Source organism: Vanellus vanellus (assembly GCF_965231255.1).
Source record: "Vanellus vanellus genome assembly, chromosome: 1".
NCBI classification, from domain to species: Eukaryota; Metazoa; Chordata; class Aves; order Charadriiformes; family Charadriidae; genus Vanellus; species Vanellus vanellus.
This window is the reverse complement of record NC_138905.1, coordinates 161345391-161366281: the sequence shown is the minus strand read 5'-3', so window position 1 is coordinate 161366281 and position 20891 is coordinate 161345391. Positions and strand designations below refer to the sequence as shown.

General features: G+C 39.7%; 1 protein-coding gene across 2 annotated transcripts in view; it reads right to left on the bottom strand.

Moving 5' to 3' along the window:
• NALCN (sodium leak channel, non-selective) overlaps nt 1-20891 on the bottom strand; it is a gene marked incomplete at both ends in the record, with an annotated part of 351928 nt that overhangs the window by 222012 nt on the left and 109025 nt on the right. For both annotated transcript variants that reach the window (XM_082482102.1, XM_082482103.1), the window contains 2 exons: nt 3192-3359; nt 9936-10067. In XM_082482102.1, the coding sequence (XP_082338228.1) occupies nt 3192-3359; nt 9936-10067 (300 nt within the window). The remainder of the gene's footprint in view (nt 1-3191; nt 3360-9935; nt 10068-20891) is intronic.

Sequence of the window (20891 nt, the reverse complement as noted above, 5' to 3'; positions counted from 1 at the left end):
AAATTCTGTGATTCTGTGATTCCGTGACTTCACTGTACCTTGTAGCTTGCTAATAATGTACAACTTTGCATTTTGCATGAAAGAAACTCACCTCCCTACCTATCCGTCAGGTATGCAGAATATGGTAGTCACCTAGGCTCTACTGTCAAAGGGGGGAGAGAGAGAAAGCCAACTCAAGAGAGCAACTTATTCCAAACGTGCCAGACCCCTTGTGTGAGAGGGGACAAGCCTTCACTGTCTTCAGCAGTTTAAAAGGGCCCTAGATACAGAGGTTACATTAGACAGCTTAACTTTCACAACATTACAACAAGGTGAGATAAGGTCCTTTCTTTCACATTGGTACCACAATCACATTACGTATAATCTGAATACATGAAACTGGTCGCCGAGACAGTGACAGACAGTGAGATAAGCGACATTTCCAAGTACTATGAACATGCAAACACGGTGCCTTCTTACTTAGAAGATCTACTCGCAATGTAAATGTTAGCTCTGTTCCCATCAATATTAGTGTAAACACTGACTGCAGTGGGGTGAAGATTTCATGCTAGTCAGTATTCTGAGCTGTACTTTAGATAAACTGTGTTACCTGCCTTACTTTTTTGCCCCTTCCTTTGGGAAACTTTAATTGACCTTTAAGCAACACACTAATCTTATTGATACTATTTGTTTTTTTCATTTATTTTCATTAGCTGACAAATTGAATCTAGCAAAAGTACACTCTAATGAACATTTATGCATTCTATGTAATTGGATCGCAAATTGTATTAAAGAGCTGCAGAAGGTGCACTATTTGGATTAAATAAAAAAACACGGGAAAAAACAAATCAAAACAAAAAAATACAGAAGAGGAACCACAGCTTTATTACAAAGAATGGCTACATCTCCTAAAAGGGACGATATTTATTCAGAAAATGACTAAGCAATATTGTCCCCAAGCGCAAATACAATACCATCTCTTCAGTCCAGTACAGGTCAAATTCTGTTTAAATCTCTCCCTTTTATGATGGTTCATTACAGATCTCTGCAATAATATGCAAATTCTGTCATTTCTCCATGGATTTTGTGCTCTATAGATTACAGCCATGGAATGGTGCTTTGCTGTAGTCTTTCACAGAGGGCTTTGCAGAGTGTTTTGAATGAATGAAGAGCAAATGCAAGAAAGATAGGTGGGAGGGTGGACAGTAGCCAACGTGGTTAAGAGTGAATGATGTGTTGGCAAAAGGTAATGATAAAGACCAATGAATAATGCAGACTGAAATATACGCTAAGGAAGACTAGATAAGCCAAATGATATTTCTGCTCGCTATCCTGGAATGTGTCAAATAAGTCTTCTGTTTTCAGTAATCTGTTTTGTTGGCTGACAAGGAACACATTTAACCTGTCATCATTAATACCTAAAGGCCTGGAAATCTGCCTAACGTCAAGACGTATCCATGTGAAAAAGACTTTTTGACCTTGGTTGATTTGAAAATGTGTTATCTAGCTTGCCCAGAAGCTTAATTGCGGGGGAATCTGGTGCATACCTCCCTTACACACTGACATCAAAGGTAAAGTATTTTCCAACCTTACTGTCATTTGCCTCTTAGGGGATTTGGATTGCAAAACACAACCCAAATCTTTCAGTGTAGCAGGTGTTTCTGCTTGTAAAATGTATGTCTCTTATATTTGGGGAAAAAAAAATCACATCCTGATATTTTCTGTCGTAAAAGTTAGAACTTTTTTCAAAAAAACCTACCACCACCCCCACTCCACAAAACTAATTATATCCATTAAAAAGAAAAGACTTACTATTTTATTATCAACATCTGGCTACATTTTAATTATACTTTCAGTCCTATGAGTTAGTGATGATGTTACCCATTTAGTCCAACATAATCATCAGATGTTAAATGGACTCTGCCCTAATAAATATGGACCAACTATTAACTAAGTTGCTAACCGTTTTAACTGAGAGGTCCCAGCTAGGTTTCCTATGTGCTTTTGACACAAGAGTGCAACCACATACTCCTGATAGACCATCCTTTCTTGCAGATTAGAAATATCATGCCACATTGAATAACAACGTTTTACATATTTGGACAGCAAAATCAAAGGTATAACCATCTAAAAGCCTTCAAATGATACCAGGTGAAAGCAAAATAGAATTTTTCATCCTGAAAGCTTTCTTGAGCAGATTTGTAGAAACATTTAGAAAAAATACAGGATGGCATTTGCAGAAGTCTGAAAAAGACATCATATTTTAACCCACACTCGGAGAGACTGGTCTCCCCGTATTGTACTAAATCACACTATGTGTCACTGTAGCTAATCACATTTATTGACAGGACTCAGCCTGATGATTTATTATTCGCCTTTATTGATTATTAATTATTCACCATGCCAATTCATTGCTGAATAACGGACAGATATCAAACCTTTAATATATATATATTTTAAATCCCTTTTTTTAGCACTGTAGACTATAACACATTATAATGAATCTCATTGCTTTCTCCCACAACTGGAGCAACCCTAAGCGCTTCAAGGAAGATGAAAGCAGAATGGGTCAGACTGGCCGACAGAGGAAGACTCAGAAGTCTGAATTAATCAGTCTTTCTTTGTCTCTCCTTCCTGCTCTTCCCCAAAGTGAAAATGTAGGAAGAGTCTCAATAAACACACTTTCCCTCTAGATAAGGAATGGTTGGAGACCTATAAAAAACAACTCTAAGATGATTCTGGAGAACTGACGTCAGAATACCCACAATAACTGCAGCAGAGACTCTTAGGCATGTGACTGCCACAGAAATGAAAATTTGGAGAAGCAACAGCAAGCGTACTGAGGCCTGAGGGACAGAAGCCAGGAAAGCAGTGGTGGACACTAAGGAAGGTGATGCTCTAAACAGCTGTATGCAAGGCCAGTGAATAAACTAATGCAGAACCTACTGAAGAGTGTAGCTCAGATAAGAAAAGGGATTTACTGAAAACTGAAAGGACTTCTGAGCAAGGTTAGAAATAATCCTATTTCTCTAAATCCACCCAATAAACATAGTTTAGAACAGACATATTTGTTATTTTAAAGATATTCTCAAAATGAGTAATTATTGTGAGAACATCAGTAGTCTAAGAGTGGAAGTAAATGAGAGTGAAATGCTCATGGGTAATGCTTTTAATTGGTATATACGGTAAAATGTAAAAGTAGCTGATCATACCTGAAAATATGTAAACTGAGAGTGATAGAGGTCTGGATAAATATGAAGAGTGGTTCCAATTACAAGCAGCAACTCAAACTTGTGAAGAGATGAGCTGATGTATCCTGTGAATCCCAAACACCAGATCTTCAGGAGAGCTTCTAAATCAAATAGAACTGTAAAAGCAACCTAGACGAATATATAAAACAAGAAAGATGCATTCAAAACACTGAGTTAAATTACAAGTTTCTATGTCATGATGTCTATCAAGGTTTTGTTCAGCAAAAATAAAGTTCTGCATAGTATTTAACAAAAACACTCATACTCTAAACAGAATAAATAATCAATAATAGATTTCCTCATATTGGCTCATATTATTCCTTAAAATGTACACTTTATGAAATTTTCTGAAGTCTCAACACAGACATGTAGGTTGATTCCACAATTTGGAAGGCATGAAATAATAAACCCATCCATCTGACCTTTCACTTTGCGTACACAGATAAAGGGGAAAAAAAATGATGGGATTTTCTTCAAAATGTGAAGCAACGCATATAAGCTGTCAGAAAAATTTTAAGAGATCTAAGGAATAAACCAAAGTTTAAAGGTCTCTTGTCTGAAAACTGCTACTTCAATTTTCTAAAACATCCATAGTAATATGACAACCAAAACAGGTAGAAAAGGGGTGATGGGACTTAAGCATTAGAACAAGTTAAAAAAAGAGGAAATTCAAACTCAATCCAGAATTGGTAAATTTTCACAATTTTAAAAAGAGATAGTGTTAAAGAAGTTGAGCAAATAGAGTAAGGTGGGAAGTTACAGGGAAGAAATCTGCTTGAAGGCATTGGATGACTGTGGGATTCTTCCAGAGGCCTTTCTTGAAATATTTACACACTTAAATGCATGATATACAGGTCAAAAAAGGGGAGACAATTCTGCATAGGTTTACATCTTCAAGATTTTTTTTCTCTTATTTCTCTCACTTCCAAAACTCCTTCTGGCTAGACACACTTCTTCCTCACCTGCCTTCTTATTTTACCACTGTATATACTCTGATATACTCTCTCTCTCGCTTCCCAACAGCCAGGAAACCCAATGGGGCAAAGGTGTTTTTCCTTTACTCAGCAATTTTCCTCTCTGACTCTTTACACACTTTGAGGCTTAAAAGAGACACTGAAAATAACATTAGGTGGCATCTATATACAACTAATACTTTCCAAGTGCTGCGCAAACATTAACAAAATACAGCTCAAACCTCCTTTGAGTGAAAGCATTATTAGTCTTTTAAGATGGAGAGATTAATTGACTGTGGGCCATAAGGTTTACTGGGTTTGACAGGGGATAACAAAATTAGAGACAGTTTTTAGTCCTGAATCTGACAGTGACAATCTCTGGGATGCTGCCTTAAGTACTTAACATTATTTAAAATTTAAATTCTCCAGTCCCTCAAAAATATATTTATCAACATGAAAGACGGGTTTTGGGAGATAGCTAAATAAAATTTTCCATGATTTATGTGTACAGGATTGTGACAAGGAGCAGCGGCGATGGAAATTAAACACTGAGGTTTATGTCCTATGTTTATTCCGCTCGTCCACACAGCTGTTTATGAGCAGTGCTACCAGCTATATTATATGGCTTCCTCAAGGCATGCAAAAGAGTTATCAAGGTTCAAATGGCCTCTGAATGATTAAATCAAGGCAAAATGCTTCTTAGCACTCCAAAAATTTCTTCACATTGGGAAAAAAAATACTACTAAGAAATATTTGTGTGATCCCAGTCATACACAGTGTAGGGACACTTTCATGCTCATCTTCTCAGATGTATCTGGCCAGGTTTTCAGCCCGTGTTCTGGCAGCTCGAAGAGCTCAAGGAGAATGATGAGCTGAGTTTGAAGAGACTACTTCTTCACATGAAAACCTCTATCTAAAGCACAAGGAAAATTTGTTATCAAAAAAATCTTAAAACGAAAGCTCACTTTTAGTGAAAACACATCTCAAATGAGTCCTAAAAGAACAAGGGGGTTGAATTAGGAAAAACGGAACAGTGGGTAGAAAGCAGCTGGAATTCAGCCTCAGAGCAGGTGGAATAACAATGCCATTTAAATACACACATACATACTTCAGAGCACACAGGCTTCCTATTAGGACAAGACTAACAAATACGACGTTAAGTGCATTTTAATTTATTCTAAAAATGTGTGGGCGGGATCATTTGCATTTTACATGCTTGTCAAACGAATTCAAACCACTAGCACTTAAAAAATGTATCAAATGGTTTGCATAACATCTGATTACATTTATACACCTGTCTTCCTGCTGACAGAGCTTGTATTTTTTTCCTTCCTTGCAATTAATTACAGGAGAAGATTTGGAATATCTGAGTAGAACTTTTTGTTAGGTGTGAAATGTAATACAATTTTATAGACTTTTTTAAAACTGAAATCACTCCTTTCATTGCTGTACAGACAGGGGAAAGGCAAATTCATGTAAGACGCCAGAGCAGACCCACGGAGAAAAAAACAGGGTTAACGCATAAGCAGCCACCCTCCACCAGGCTGCCAATTTTGCTTTCGGGAGGCCAAAGAGGATCTATCAGGAATGGGCTGCTTCTCTGAGAGCCACCTCCCATTCAGTCACTTGGAAGCTTTATGGTGTTAATGCCACCTTCAGCAAAGTTAACTTTTGCCAGGAGCCCTTGACATTTTTTTTTGCAGAGCAGAGCCTCTGCGGTATCAGCCCACATCCAACGGTGACAGACCCAGTTAGTTTTTCTTTGTAACGGTGGCTTACTTGACAGGTTATCAAGCTGTCGGGAAAGACAAGAATTCTTCCGAACAGGATCAGTGAGATTAAGGGCACAGACCTCCAGCACCTCCCTTGCTCCCAGACTTGACACAGCATTCAATCTTTCCTTCAGCCAGGGCAGGGCAAAGGAGACACAAAGGCAGCAGTGCAAGGGACCAGACTGCAAAAGGAACCTCGGAGGCAGAGTGTAGGAGCACTTGGCATGGAATTCCGGTTTTCAGACCCTTTAAAGCAGCACTTGCAGGAATCTCACACGTCTCCAGTAAGACTTCTAGTCTGTAACTTCTTTTAATGGAAGATAATGTGGCAGTTGCATATAGAAAAAAACATGCATCACTATTCTGTCTTGGTATTGAGCAGGTAAAGTCAACATCCTCAATAACAATTACCAAAACGAATTTGAAGCTCTGCTGTTTCCAGGTTCTCAAATACTGCATTGGGGTTTTGAGTCATCCTGTTAGAAGTCTGGTTTTGCTTAATCTGCAGGGATGATGTGTACAAGTTGAAATGCTTGTCAGAACCTCTTATTTACTACTGGGTATACAAAATTATGCAACCAATGAGATCTGGGTTTAGAATTCATTTCTATCTTTTATCTTCTTGTCTAACCTTTGCCTCCTTTTCTCTTGAGCCTGTCTTCTCTTTCCAGCAAAGAAAACAGTTTTTTTCTTCATACTGGGTATCTCAATCACTTCATTTTGACTCGTCTACTGAATTTAAGTGGATGTATTTTTACAGTTCTAGGCCACTACATCGTGTGGTCCATAGAATCGACAAAGTGAGCTATTTTATTAGACTTGTCTGCCCCTAAAGCCAGCAGCTTCCAAGATGACTTCTGGAAAATGTATCAGAAAGCCACATAGGTTTGCTGTAACCTGTCTGGCCATTTCCTTTAGCAAAGGGAATCCCTACTGCTGTTGGTTGCTCAGGTAAGCTCCCTCTGAAGGGAAAGCTTTCTGCAGCCTAGTCTGATGGAAAATACAGAGCAACAGCAGTTCATCCTGCTCCAACCAGTCTCCCTCACCAAGGAAACAAACTAGCCACTGTGGAATAATCCGCATTGTTTGAGTATTCAGCCTCTTCAAGGCTCTTAAAAACAATTTCTTTGTATGCCGTGTGCTGCAAAGAACAAGTTTCACAATAACTTAGTAGGAAATGACACCAGATTATCAATTTCTCCTCTCTCCCAGGATTTTTTTTTTACTCTTCTGCTCTTCTGATACTGTATTTTACACCTCCTTCTATGAGACACTATGGGTTTCTTCTTGTTTGATTTTTATCGTGTCTCTAGTAAAAGCATCACAGGTAAAAAAAAAATAAAGAAAACAAACAAATGGATATCAAAAGAGTATGCCTTACAAATAAACAAGATGCCTTTCTCTATTCCAGACTAATTTACCTTATATACATAGAAATTTAAACATGTAGAATGTAAACAAATGAGTTGTCTGAAAACCTCCCCACTGACAAATCAATAATCTAAGCTATGCAGAGACAGCAAAATATATCTTTAAATAAAACTGGACGTTGCTTATAGGACAGAATTGTAATACACTAGTCTACACGGCATACTCATCATGAGTTATTAAACCCTGGCAAGTATTTCTGTTGGAAAAAAAACCCCAAATCCTACACTTGAAATAGACATTGAAGAGAGTGTTTCTAGCACTGATTAATAAAAGCATAATTATACTATATATTCAGTGCCAAAATAGAAATAGCACATGCAGCGTTTCCTATTTTGAATATAAATAGAATTAATATTATTTTGTTAAGAATCCACTTGCTGTATCCCAGGCATAAAGCAAAAATGCCTACCATGAAAAGTTCATGGTTTCAATGCTGACTTAATTATTTGTTTCCGGCCTAGGATATTGTACTGGTTTTGGCTGGGATAGAGTTAATTTTCTTCATCGTAGTTTGTACGGTACTGGTTTGGGTTTGTGATGAAAACAGTGTTGATAACAGGGGGATGTTTTAGCTGTTGCTGATCAGCGCTTGCACAGCCTCAAGGCCTTTTCTGCTCCTCACACCGCCCCACCAGCGAGTGGGCTGGGGGTGCACAAGGAGCTGGGAGGGGACACAGCAGGACAGCTGACCCCTACTGACCAAAGGGATGTTCCATACCATACAGTGTTGTGTTCAGCAGTAAAAGCTGTCTTTATCTCAACCAATTAGTTGTCTCACTTTTACCCTGCCGATTCTCTCCCCCATTCCGCTGGGGGAGAGCAAGCGAGCAGCTGTGTGGGGCTGAGCTGCCTGCCGGTGCTAAACCAAGACTGAGATTAAAATGGGTTTCCCTGTCCTCACTTCTATTCTCAAGTCTGCGGGGGTGTCATAAGAGAATCCGGCATTTGTTGGTTTTATTCCAATGTCTTATTCCCAGGATCATCCTCTTTCATGTTGTTTTTCGAATATGCTTAGAACTTGAGATAAAATAAAGTTAACACATTTCACAATTACTCTTGTAATTGTTGGCTGGGCCAACATTTACTCAGTGTTCACACAAACTACAGCTATCTCCAGCAGCATGAGAGACAAGACAGCATGATGCAGAACCGACATCTCTACAATCTGCACTTTTTTGAGGGTTTGGATTCTGGTGCTACCTTTAATTTTTCTTTGCCTTCATTTTTGCCCCAGAACTGGTGAAGTCTCAGCTTCATAAGATTTTAAGAGATCAGACACAAATTCTAAATCTGAGATAAATTAAAAAATGGGCATCAACTCAACCTCCCTGAAAAAAGGGACATTCATAAAGCGTCATAATGTTATGGACTAAAGGGTTTAAAGTTGGGCACCTGAGTCTGACCCTCAAATGTATTTAGACATTTAAAAACACAAGAGTGCAAAACATCAATCTTTTTGACTCATAACTCCTCTGACATTGGTATATGGGTTGCCAACAAGGCAATACCAATGGCTGAGGGATCACAAGGAATATACTGCTCTCATGCGCTCTAGCCTAAGAATTTCCCCTCTGGCTCCAAAGGACTGTGTAATTATTGAAGTCAGGGAAACTCCAGTAACCATGAGGTTAGACATGTGCACAATCCAGGCAACTGTGATCAATGCTTTCAGAGAACTGATCTCGCTGAATTTCAGCACTGGTGTCTTTATACTCAGATAAAGTGACAATTCACATTGCCCATGGAAATACATGTTTTTAATAAAGAATGCTACAATACTGATTTCACTCTTGACTCAGGAAGAACAAATATCTATTTGAAGCTATGCCTATACATTAGTACCGAAGGCTTCAAGTCTTTTTCTTTTCTTAGAATTGAACAAAATAGTACTAAAAAGACATGTAGGCAAGTTTCTAGGATCTCTAGTGCATGCTCTACAGTAAAATCTTTGACCAGCTAATGACTCAAGCAGGCTTCCTGCCAGAATGTCACTTATAAAGAAGCTTTTTACCTGCACTTCACTGGTTCAGGAGCACAGCCTCCTCCTCCACCAAATTCATGACTGAATAAATGTGTTTTTTTTTGCAGTGTTCTCGAGGTTACTGAAACTGGGCTATTTGCAATACTATTTTGGTTACGCTTAAGGACCTTCTTGCAGCTAAGTATATGTCGAATAAAGATGATTTAGGAAGAAGTACTACATTCATCAAAGACAGTGTTTTGTCATTTTTTTAAAGTTAAATTCTTCTGGGTGTTACACTCCTGCTAGAGAAAGATAGCAACTCAACAGCCGAGCATTGCCTGCAGATGTTATACTTAAGCCTCAGCTCATTACCACTGACATTTTGTTTGAGGAAATTACCTTTCAAAAGGTTGTAAGATAGGGCTGTCAAACATTGTCAGACAGAGGAACTCGAACAAGTTAGCAAAGAATTCCAGGAATGCTTAAGGGAATAAAAAAAATTACACACTAAAATGTGCTTGACATTCCCATTTTCTACTTTAGCTTATCTTGAAAAATATCCAGATAGTCATTTCAGCATACTCACCTCAGCTAGGTAAAATTCATCATATTGTCTCTTGAAATTTTCTCCTTTGTAGTAGTTACTAGCAGCAACAATCACATCTACAGCCACCATGCTTAGTATGAACATATGAAACACAGATGACCTCATCATTTTCTGCAAAAGAAAAAGAAAATTTTATCATCAAAATGAGTCAAACCACATGCATTATAAAGTTTTATTACACTGTCAAAACATAATCAGCTATAATAGCATGGTTTTAGAAAGGTTTTTTACATGATTGTAATTTATTACTCTTTAGAATGTATTCTATTGCTTCAACTGGTTTATATGTGAAAGTTTGGTTCTTTTTTACTTTTCAGCTCTTTATTTGCTGATTGACTACTTACTGAAGGTTTATCATTTAATATGACATCCATTGCTTTAGTATGTTTTTAAAGCAGAAACTGTACTTCTAACTACTCAGTTGCTCTTTGTTAATACTTCGTTATGATTTATTCATACAGATCTTAATGACTAACCGTTGAGGAACAAGTAACATCAATTCTATCTTCTGCATTGCTTTTCCTCAAGAAAGACAAGAGAAACGGGATTCATCTGATGTCAAACTATTGCCTAAAAGTATAAAACATATCTACATGTAGTAGATATGCACCTCTGGGCCAGTGAAGTGTGAAGTACTTCACAGATAATTCATGTATCTGTGCACTTAAGACTTTGTGTCACTGCTGCTGCAATCCCACACGAGAAAAGAGAAACAGAGGCACACAGCACTGGCCAGGAGTTTACATCCATGAGTTGCCAAAACAGTAGTGGTAAGAGGTGTGCCAGAAGTTCAAAGAACTAACTTCTAGGGCCCCACCACAAAGAGCATGGACTTATGATTTACCCTGAAAACTTAACCACTACCCTCACTGGGACAGACACAGCTCTTCCAGTAGAAGCTAGAGTCAAACAGACAGAATGTAGTGTTATTTTCCGTTAAACCATCTTTGAATGGATGGTCGCCAATATCTGTATGTTTTACAATCTTTCACAAGTAATACCGTTTATGTCTTTAACGCTTATTTGCAAATACAACGGAAGTAAGTTACAGACCATTATGGTTCCCTGTGTTTGTGTGTAAATTTATGTTGTGTATGGATTGGAAAAGGCCATTTTTATTTGCTCCTGAGTTTATGGAAGTAGGAGTGCCTGACAAAACGTCAGGAAAAATAAAAAGATACAGAACTCTGCCTCTTCTCAATTTCTTCCTAAGGACTTTGTGTGCCTGTACTGGTTTATATTCACGAACACATAATTATTTAGGTTGGAAGGGATCTCCTGAGATTATCTAGTCTACCCCTGCCTGCCCAACCAGAGTCAGCTACAGCAAGTATTCCAGGACTGTGTCTAGTCAAAGTCTGAGTATCTCAACAGATGAAGACTCCACAACCTGCCTGTGCAACTTGTTCCACTGTTTCACCACTTTACAGTCAAAGAGTGTTTTCCTGCATTCAGATGTTCAAAATTAGACAATGTCTGAGTGGGAAACAGAAGAAAAATAAGATCACAGAATATCTGAGATTAGAATGGGCGTCCTTGGATCTTCGAGTCCAATCCCTCTGCTCAAAGCAGCATCACCTAGAGAAGGTTGTGCAGGACCACATCCAGTCAGGTTTTCAGTATCTCCACTCCAAGGACAGAAACTCTACAACCTGCCAGGGCAATCTCATCCTGTGTTTTTACAGTGAAAAAGTTTTTTCTTATGTTTAGACAGAATTTCTTGGTGTTTCAGTTTGTGCCTGATGCGTCTTATCCTACCACTGGAAACTATTTAGAAGAGCGTGGCTCCATGTTCTTTACCTCCTCCCATCAGCTATTTTTCCATACTGGTAAGATCTCCTCCTGAGTTTTATTTTCTCCAGGCTAAACAGTTGCAGCTCTCTCAGTCTCTCCTCACATGAAAGCATCTTTATCATCTTTGTGGCCCTCTGCTAGACTCAGTCCAGTATGTCTACATCTTCCTTGTACTGAGGAGCCCAAAACTGGACATGACACTCCAAATAGCCTCATCAGGCCTGAGTAGAGGGGGATCACCTCCCCCAGTCTGCTAGCAATGCTCTTCCTAATTCTGCCCAGAGAGTTGCTGGTCACCTTTGCCTCAACAGTGCATGGCTGGCTCATTTTCAACTTGTCCACCAGGACCCCCAAGGTCTTTTCTGCTAAATGGGAGTGGTCAACATGGATTCACCAAGGGAAGATCATGCTGACCAATTTGATAGCCTTCTAGGATGGAATGAATGGCTGGGTGGATGAGGGGAGAGCAGTGGACATTGTCTACCTCAACTTCAGCTAGGTTTTTGACACTGTCTCCCATAACAACTTCATAGGTAAGCTTAGGAAGTGTGGGTTAAATGAGTGCACAATGAGTTGGGTTGAGAACTGGCTGTGTGGCAGAGCTCAAAGGGTTGTGACCAGCAGCACAGAGTCCAACTGGAGGCCTGTAACTAACAGTGTTCCCCAGGGGTCAGTACTGGTCCGGTCTTGTTCAACATGTTCATCAATGACCTGGATGAGGGGACAGACTGTACCCTCAGCAAGTTTGCTAATGACACAAAACTGGGAGGATTGGCTGACACACCAGAAAGTTGTGCTGCCATACAGCAAGACGTGGACAGGCTGGAGAGTTGGGCGGAGAGGAAACTAATGAAGTTCAAAAGGGGCAAGCATAGGGTCCTGCACCTAGGGAGGAATAACCCCATGCATCAGTACAGGTTAGGGGTTGACCTGCTGGAAAGCAGCTCTGTAGAGGGGGACCTGGGAGTCCTGGTGGACAACCAGTTGACCATGAGGCAGCGATGTGCCCTTGTAGCCAAGAAGGCCAATGGTCTGCTGGGGTGCGTCAAAAAGACCATGGCCAGCAGGTCAAGGGAGGTCATCCTCCCCCTCCACACTGCCCTAGTGAGGCCAGGTTTGGAGTACTGTGTTTAATTCTGGGATCCCCAGTTCAAGCAACAAAGGGAACTACTGGAGAGAGCCTAGCAGAAGGCTACAAAGATGATCAAGGGGATGGAGCAATTCTCTCATGAGAAAAGGCTGAGAGACCTGGGTCTGTTTGGCCTGGAGAAGATTGAGAGGGGATCTCATCAATGATTCTAAACATCTAAAGGGCGGGTGTCAAGAGGATGGGGGCAGACTCTTTTCAGTGGTGCCCAGCAACAGGACAAGGGGCAACGGGCACAAATTGGAACACAGGAAATTCCACCTCAACTTGAGGAAAAACTTCTTTACTTTGAGGGTGGCAGAGGTGCCTCTGAATGGCAGCACAACCTTCTGGTGTATTAGCCATTCCTCCCAGTATTCTATCATTTGCAAACTTGTTGAAAATGCAATCTGTGCCATCATCCAGATCATTAAAGAGGGTGTTGATGAATCAAGAACGGCCTTGGAATAACATTGGCCAGCTCCCTGAGCAATCACGGGTGCTGATTCCAAAGACATCCGTATGTCCAATTTGTTTAAATGTTTCTTAACCTGCTCCTCTCCCACCAAGAGTAAGTCATCATGGCTGTAGACTTTCTCATGAGTCTCAGGGGCTTGGGTTTCCTGAAGGTCAGTGCTACTCATCAAGACAGAGGTGGAAAAAATACTGAGTACCTCGACCACTTCCATGTCACTAAGTCCCCTAACCCATTGAACAGCAGGCCCACATTTTTCCTAGTCTTCCTTTTGCTGCTCTTATATCTGTAGAAGCCCTTTTTGTTGCTGTCCATGCCCCTTGGCAAGATTCAACTCCATGTGAGTTTTGGCTTTCCTAACCTTATTGTTCCACTTTTAGACAGAATCTTTGTATTCCTCATGGGCCACCTGGCCCTGATTCCAGCTCCTGTATGCTTCCTTTTTATTTCTGAGTTTTGTCCAGAGCTACTTGTACATCCATGTGGGCCTCCTGCCACATTTGCTTGATTTCCTGCACTTGGAAGGGGACCATTTTTGAGCTTGGAGGAGGAGATCCTTGAAAATCAATCAGTTCTTCTGGACCCTCTTATCTCTCAGACTGTACCTTATGGGATTTTTCCAAGCAGATACCTGAAAATGAAAAAGTCCACTCTCCTGAACACCAGGGCCGTGGTTCTGTCTTTCAGCTTTGTTCCCTCCTTGCAAGATCCTGAACTCCACATGGTCATTGCAACCAAGACTGCCCCTGAACCTCACAACCTGACCGGTTCCTCCTTGGTGGTAAGTATGAGGTCCAGGCAGAATACCTGCCCTTATAAGCTCACATGTGTTAGGAAGCTACCATCATTGCAATACAGAAATCTGGATTGTTTCCTGCTGTGTTGCCCTTTTAGCAGATATCAGATTCATTAAATTGCCCCAGGAGAACTGGGGCCTGTGAATGTGAGTAACACACATTTTTAAATTTGTAAAGATATATTAACATGTCGGATGATTCATATATACAGTGGTAAAATACCATCTCAGTCTTTAGTGAGCTGAGGTTGTTAGGTTGGTAAAGAATTGTCCACATTTGCATTTTATGTTTAACTCTGCCTGGAGGTCAAGGTCTTGACCAAGCTATTCTTCATAATTCTGGGTTTTTTTATGATCAAATTAGAACATAATACAGTATATACGTGAGGTTGCAAGGACTAGCACTTGTTCAGGCTTTTAACAAAGACTTGTACCTGCCTACAGAAGAATTCATCCCCTGCTGAATTCCACTGGTGTTTTGAGGTAGTTGCTTAAACTGCAGCCGAGTGGAGACTCAGCCCACAGTTACAAGCATCCAGCTAACAGGACTGCCTCTTGTCTCTTAACATCTGGACTTCTTGTCTGAATCACCAGTAGCATTGCCGACAGAAGAGAGTTTAACCCTCCTCATGCAAACTGGCTTCCTTTTGACCCTAGTGGCATGAAAGGGTTGTATATTCCAATCTAGAAAGGAAGGCTTAGGAGATAGAGCCTGACAGTCAGAAATGTACAGAACAAGCCTGGGCTGATAACAATGCCTAAAGTTCAGTGAAGTCACCAAAACAGAGTGGCTAAATGAGGTCTTGCTTTTATTTTTAATCCACAAGGCAAGCTATAAGAATACAATAATTGAAGGTGGGGCATCTATCAATCAGGCATTTTTGTCAGTGGTGTGATTCAAAACAGGTAGCATTGTATCTGTTACATTTCTATTTCACACGAGTTCTAAACAGATAGTCTCTCTGCATATTTTACACTGTATTTTTAATAGTGTCAAAATTTCTGTCATAGTAATGAAATATTCTGCCTCAATTGTGAAAGGTCTTGCTAAAAAAAAAGAAGTAAGTGAGGCAGCAAAATGCACTTTTCTCTCCCTTCACAAAAAACATAGGGGAAGCAAAATGGTAATACAGGGAGAATAAAAATCCATAAACTGTCTTAGTATATATGCACATACATGCATCCTTTCTCATACAGTCCGTACCTTCGGACACTTATAAAGAAATTTTCTAGTGGTATATTTAATGCTGGAAAATAAATTACAATAATATAAAGAATATCTGAATCTCAGTATGATTCAGGAAAATTCAATAAAGCTTCGTGTCAATTACTAAAGATCGCCTTCCCACCTCAACTGAACTGAAAGGAGACGATTTAGCTAATAGAGAGTATTGTGTTGGCATAACACAATTCAACACCAAGATAATAAGGAAGGAGGTTCAGACCGGGTACAAGCTAGGCACAGGCTGCGTAAAGGCAGGAACAGCTGGCTCAGGCAGCAAATTAGGGGATGGCTGTGGCAGGCGATGTGAAAAGCAGCTAGCTGCTGGCAGAAAGACAGAGAGCCCACAGGGCCAGCAACGTGGAGGTATCTGAGCAAATACCTGCGCACAGCAGCAACGCGATGCTGAGGAGGCCTAAAAAAGGAATTCCTTACTTTTAAATCCCAGGACTGGCCTGCTCACGGGGCCAGACTGGCATCCGCGTTTCTTAATTTTTTCTACGGCATGTCAGAATCTCGCTGCTCACTTGTCACGAATGCTACGCACGATAAGCAGCTTTCCTGTTGGCCTCTCAGAGACAGACCGCAATATCCTTAGGAGATCAATCACAGTGCTCTAGCCCCCACACCTACTGTGCCCAACTTGCCCCCTACTTTAATCTCTCTTAGTTTGTTCTTTCTGCATCACAGAATTTTAATTTGGATTTGAACTCTTGAAATGGCTCAACTGCTCAACCTCTGCTGTAATGTTTGACCATGAGAGCTCACTGTCTCTGTACACATTCCCGTGTTTGGAATGAAGTCGAAGAGAAAGCTGAATTTAGCCCACAGCACTCGCCCAAGCCTTAAAAATCATTTTGGATCACCGGATCGGCAGTGTGTCATTTGGATTACAGCCCCTTTCAGAGCACCCAGCCATGGAAAATTCTCTGTGCAAACTTGAAAGAAGAGACATAACGCCAGTTTTTGTTCTTGTTTAATTTACTGACCATTTGCAGCCCTTGGATGTGTGTTCCTTAAACTGTGTAGGAATAACATGAAAGAAATGTTCTGATGTTGCTGTCAGCCAGTCGCATGAATGGAAAATTGTGTCTAATATTAAATTGGACTTAAGATTAGCTGCGTTGAAGCAGTCTCAAGTGAAATGCTCTGTTGCTGCCATCAATCAACTACAAGAGCGAAGAATTTCTTACATTTACTATGAATCACTTCTAATGCTGGTATCTTGCTTCATGCAGGATGACAATTCTCAGTGTCCAGGACGCTGTGAAGAATGTGGATGGCACAGTGCATTAAAGATGCAATGGCCATAAAAACTAATACATGACAAACCATTAACGATCCACATTCTTTCAGTCTTTGGAAGCGCACAAAGGAGTTGAGGATTTGCTTTGTGCCTAGATGGGAATTTCATGAAAGCAGAAAAGACTTTTAAAATACTACTCATTTATTTAACATTAGGAATATGCCTCTTACAGCGGAGGAACTTCAAACAAAGAATTATACATAATATCCTGGATTCACCCAAAAGCTCAAGTAAGCAATGACACTGGAATTGCTGACAGGAGGAGCCCACCTGGGTCACTTAGTTTTATGGAACATTACCATGCATGGCCTAAAGCAGTCTTCTGTCACTCCGGGAGTATCAGAATGGGGTACATCGCTCTAATACTCCTTCCACCTTCCTGCATGGCAGAGGGAGGATGAGTGACATAAACTGGCCTTTGCCAGCTCACTGCCATGGAGAAAATCCACAGTAGCTGCCACCTGGCACAGCCAGAGCCACACAGACCCTGACTCAGGAAAGCAGTCACTAAGCAAACTAGAATAACTGAAGATGGAACTACATTTTCCTAATGCTAAACCCCTTTTTGGGACCTGATGTGTATATCAGGTCATTCCTTGTGCCACCATCTTTTACATGGGATTTTTTTGTTTCAAGTCTATAAGCAAGTCTTTCAAGTCTTACTAAGGAAGCAGGCAAGTGTTGCAAAATTCGAGGGTCTGACAGACTTAATAGCAAAAGAACACGTGGGCCATGTTACCCTGATATTATGAGCTCGAAACTCGCCAGGCTGGTAATGTTCAGTATTATCATGTGAAACCTTCAAAGAGGTTTCTTCAAAGGGCTCAATGGTTTTAGTTCAGACCTACAGAAATTCAGATAGTTCTTAACACTTTTGGTGATGGTCTAAATAACAAAAAAAAAAAAAAGGACAAATTGGCTTGAAGAATAAAAAATTACCGACAAAGCCCTCAAGCTTATTAGTACTGAGCAAGCCATGGTGAGGATTTGATATGCAGAAAAGCTCTGCTTATTTTGGCCATTTAGTGTGTGAAAAGCTTAGAGTGCGTAATTGTCAAACTGGCAGGGTAGCTCTCAAAAGTACCAAACCAATTAATGAACAGTGTAAACATCATTTAACTAAAAGACTTCGATAATCACTATATGGGTAAGCAGCTTTTCTCCCAATTTTGATACTCTTGAATTGTGTATTCATCAACACACAACCGCAGGAAAAATATGGTTGTATCTGTATCTCTTTATATTTCAGATATTCTTTAATGCTTCATCAACCGATAGCATCTCCTCCTCCATGTTTTAATAGGATGGCTCAGGCAAGAAGCTTACTCCCTTTTCTTCTTCATTAGCTTTTGCTATTTGCCCAAGGAAACTAGATCCTCCTAAAAGATTCCAGCCAAGCTTCCAGCTATGGCTGTTGAAAGACCTCATACTGGCTACATGGTTATTATGGTTAATTCTGTACTTATTGCTATAATGATGCTGTAGGTTATTTGTACTCATGTCTACACATGCACACTGGAAGACCATCCTCTCTGGTAGCTAGAATAGATTTTGATTTGTTAAAGCTGTTGTTTAGATGCGTACAAAAGAGTTGGGTGATATTTTAAAATAGTTATCACAACTGAAAAAGTTACATTTGTGCTACTCCAGCCTTTTTTACTTATGGGCATGTTGCAGTCTAGATCATACTACTGCAAGTGGCACGAAGGCAAATATGACTCCCAGTTCATTTCTGTGCATAGCACCACCATGACTTGTGGTGGTGGTATGCTCTCTAACTGCACTGCAGGTCTTATGGTACCTGACGCTTTTCTTAAAGCCCCATTAGCTGGGGTCATCTGAAGATCACAGAATACAGAACCTTTGCTCAGAATAACTAACAAAGCATGACTCAAATTCATTACAGCAGCACAAAAAACAATAAGTAAAATAAAAAATGAAAATGTATTATGAGTAAATTCTGGGGTTTTTTTTTTTTGGCAATTTCTTCAGAGCTTGACCCACAGCTTCTAAATACATGTAGAGGGATTGTAGGTTTTATACAACAGGGCCAGTTTAAATTGTATGCATAGAACTCATACCACTAAGAAAGTAACACAGGAAGCAGTCACTCAAGGTGCCAGATACTCTTGATTTGATGTTGAAAGCAGGAGGCATCACATGCCTCAGACATTATTATCAGGTACTGGTCCTGGAACAAGACTAGAAATAGCAAAGAAAACTTGACTTTTAGGATTCTGTGCGACATGATTTCTAAGAATCACTGAGCAAAGATTCAATCTTGTCCTAAAGAAAAGGGCAAGATTTTTGGTCCTATGCAGGTTTAGTATACTTCTGTAGTTTATTTTGTCTTTTTTTTCTTTTTTTTTTTTTTTTTACAAAGTGCTTGAAGATACCTTGACTATGAAAGGAGCTTTAGAAAATCACATTCTATACACTGCTAATCATAGATAATTCATAGCATGAATAGGATGAATTTGATTTTCATCTTGTTGGTTAATGGCCATCTGAGCAAGTACAAAATTGTGAAATTGCAGGAAATTTTCCCTTTTGTTTGCAGAACATTGTAGAGCATTTTACAAGCTGTGTAACTAATTTTCTATAAACCATTTTGCTTTCAACTTACTTCATGACTGCCTGACAAAGATATGCTTGTAAGGAGAATTTAGCAAATTATTCTCATGCTCTGCAATCTGAACATTTCTGAAAATTATTAAGCATTAACCAAAAATTTTAAGGGAACAGGCTTTTTAATATCTTATATTGATGCAGTTATATATTAGTGTGGGACATTAAAAAACACTGTAAATCTGAGATATCATCTACTGTATTTGAGAAGAACTTCCAGGCGCTAGACAGACTCAAGCAACTTCACTGGGGAAACAAGGTGAAGGGTGAGATTTTAATTAAAGGCACTGAAAGGGGTGGCATTTAGACACTGCAAAGAAAACAAGCAACTCAGGAGTCTCAGCTCAAATATTATTAACTTTGGTGATGGCAGGGAGGCAGTCCTGGCTTTCCAGTACAAGCTGCCTGTCCCAGTGCAATGAGAACACGGTGATTCTTCATCAATTTAGGCTATAGAGACTTGTTTTAACATTCTTTATGATGGCAGAGGAACTTCTTAGGGTAGTCATGTTAGTGATGTAGTAGAGAGGAATGTTAAAGACTCTAAGATCCAAAGTCCAATGAAAAATCTTGGAAACTCTAGTTACGTTAAGATCACCTCAGCATAGAGAGCCTTTGTTACCAGTTGAAGGAGACAATACAGAAGGTATGGTGATATTCAAGGAAGCACCCTTTATTCCACCCCCCCACCCCCCCCCCAAAAAATAAAAAACAACCCTCAATGCAAAACCATCATAACTCTTGCAAGTTTTAGAATATGCAATTGGAAACTTTTCTGTAAATGTTATCTGGCTACAGCAGAGGTGACACTGGCCTGGCAGAGCAGTATAGACAGTAAACTGTCCTGGCTGGAAAAATATTCTATACATTTCACTTTAACGTGCTTCTCTTTCCACCTTCTACCTCATCTGATTAGTATGTAGAACTCAAGGTACGCACTGTATCTAACTATATGTTTTTACAAGGCCTCCTACTACACAGCCTCAAAATAAGTTGGAAATGGGACTATTACTGAATAATGGCAACATTTCAGGACATGCAAATATGTGCTCTGATATGTAAACAGGGTCCTGCTTTTCATGCTATCACAGTATGTTTTTTAAAGCAACAAATGTCATTTTCCAATTATTTATAGCTAAAATCATACAGAAATTAGCAGTTGTCAAGGACTATCTTCCAATACTCTAAATGCCTCTGTAATATTTGAAAATACAAGCAATTCATGAACCCGTCATATTGTACACGACTCTCCTGCCTTTTTGCATTGCAAATTTTGGTTTAAAAATTAAAAAATACTTTAAAAAGGCAAACCACATTCTGGTCGAAGGAACGAAGTAAAGTCAGTAACATGGGAAAAATGAGAAAATATACACTTAGGAAGCAAATGAATGGCAATAACGATAGAAAGCTTACTGAAGAGAAATGAAAAACTGTAAGATACGACTTTTCCAAGTAACCAAACTTTAAAGGCAAAAGTTTCTGTCAGAAATTAGATACCTTTTTCCTTACATCCTAGATTTGACAGCCAAACTCCTATTTCTGCTATAGGGCTAAGGAATGTGTGTTGCATATGCCTCCTTCAAACTAG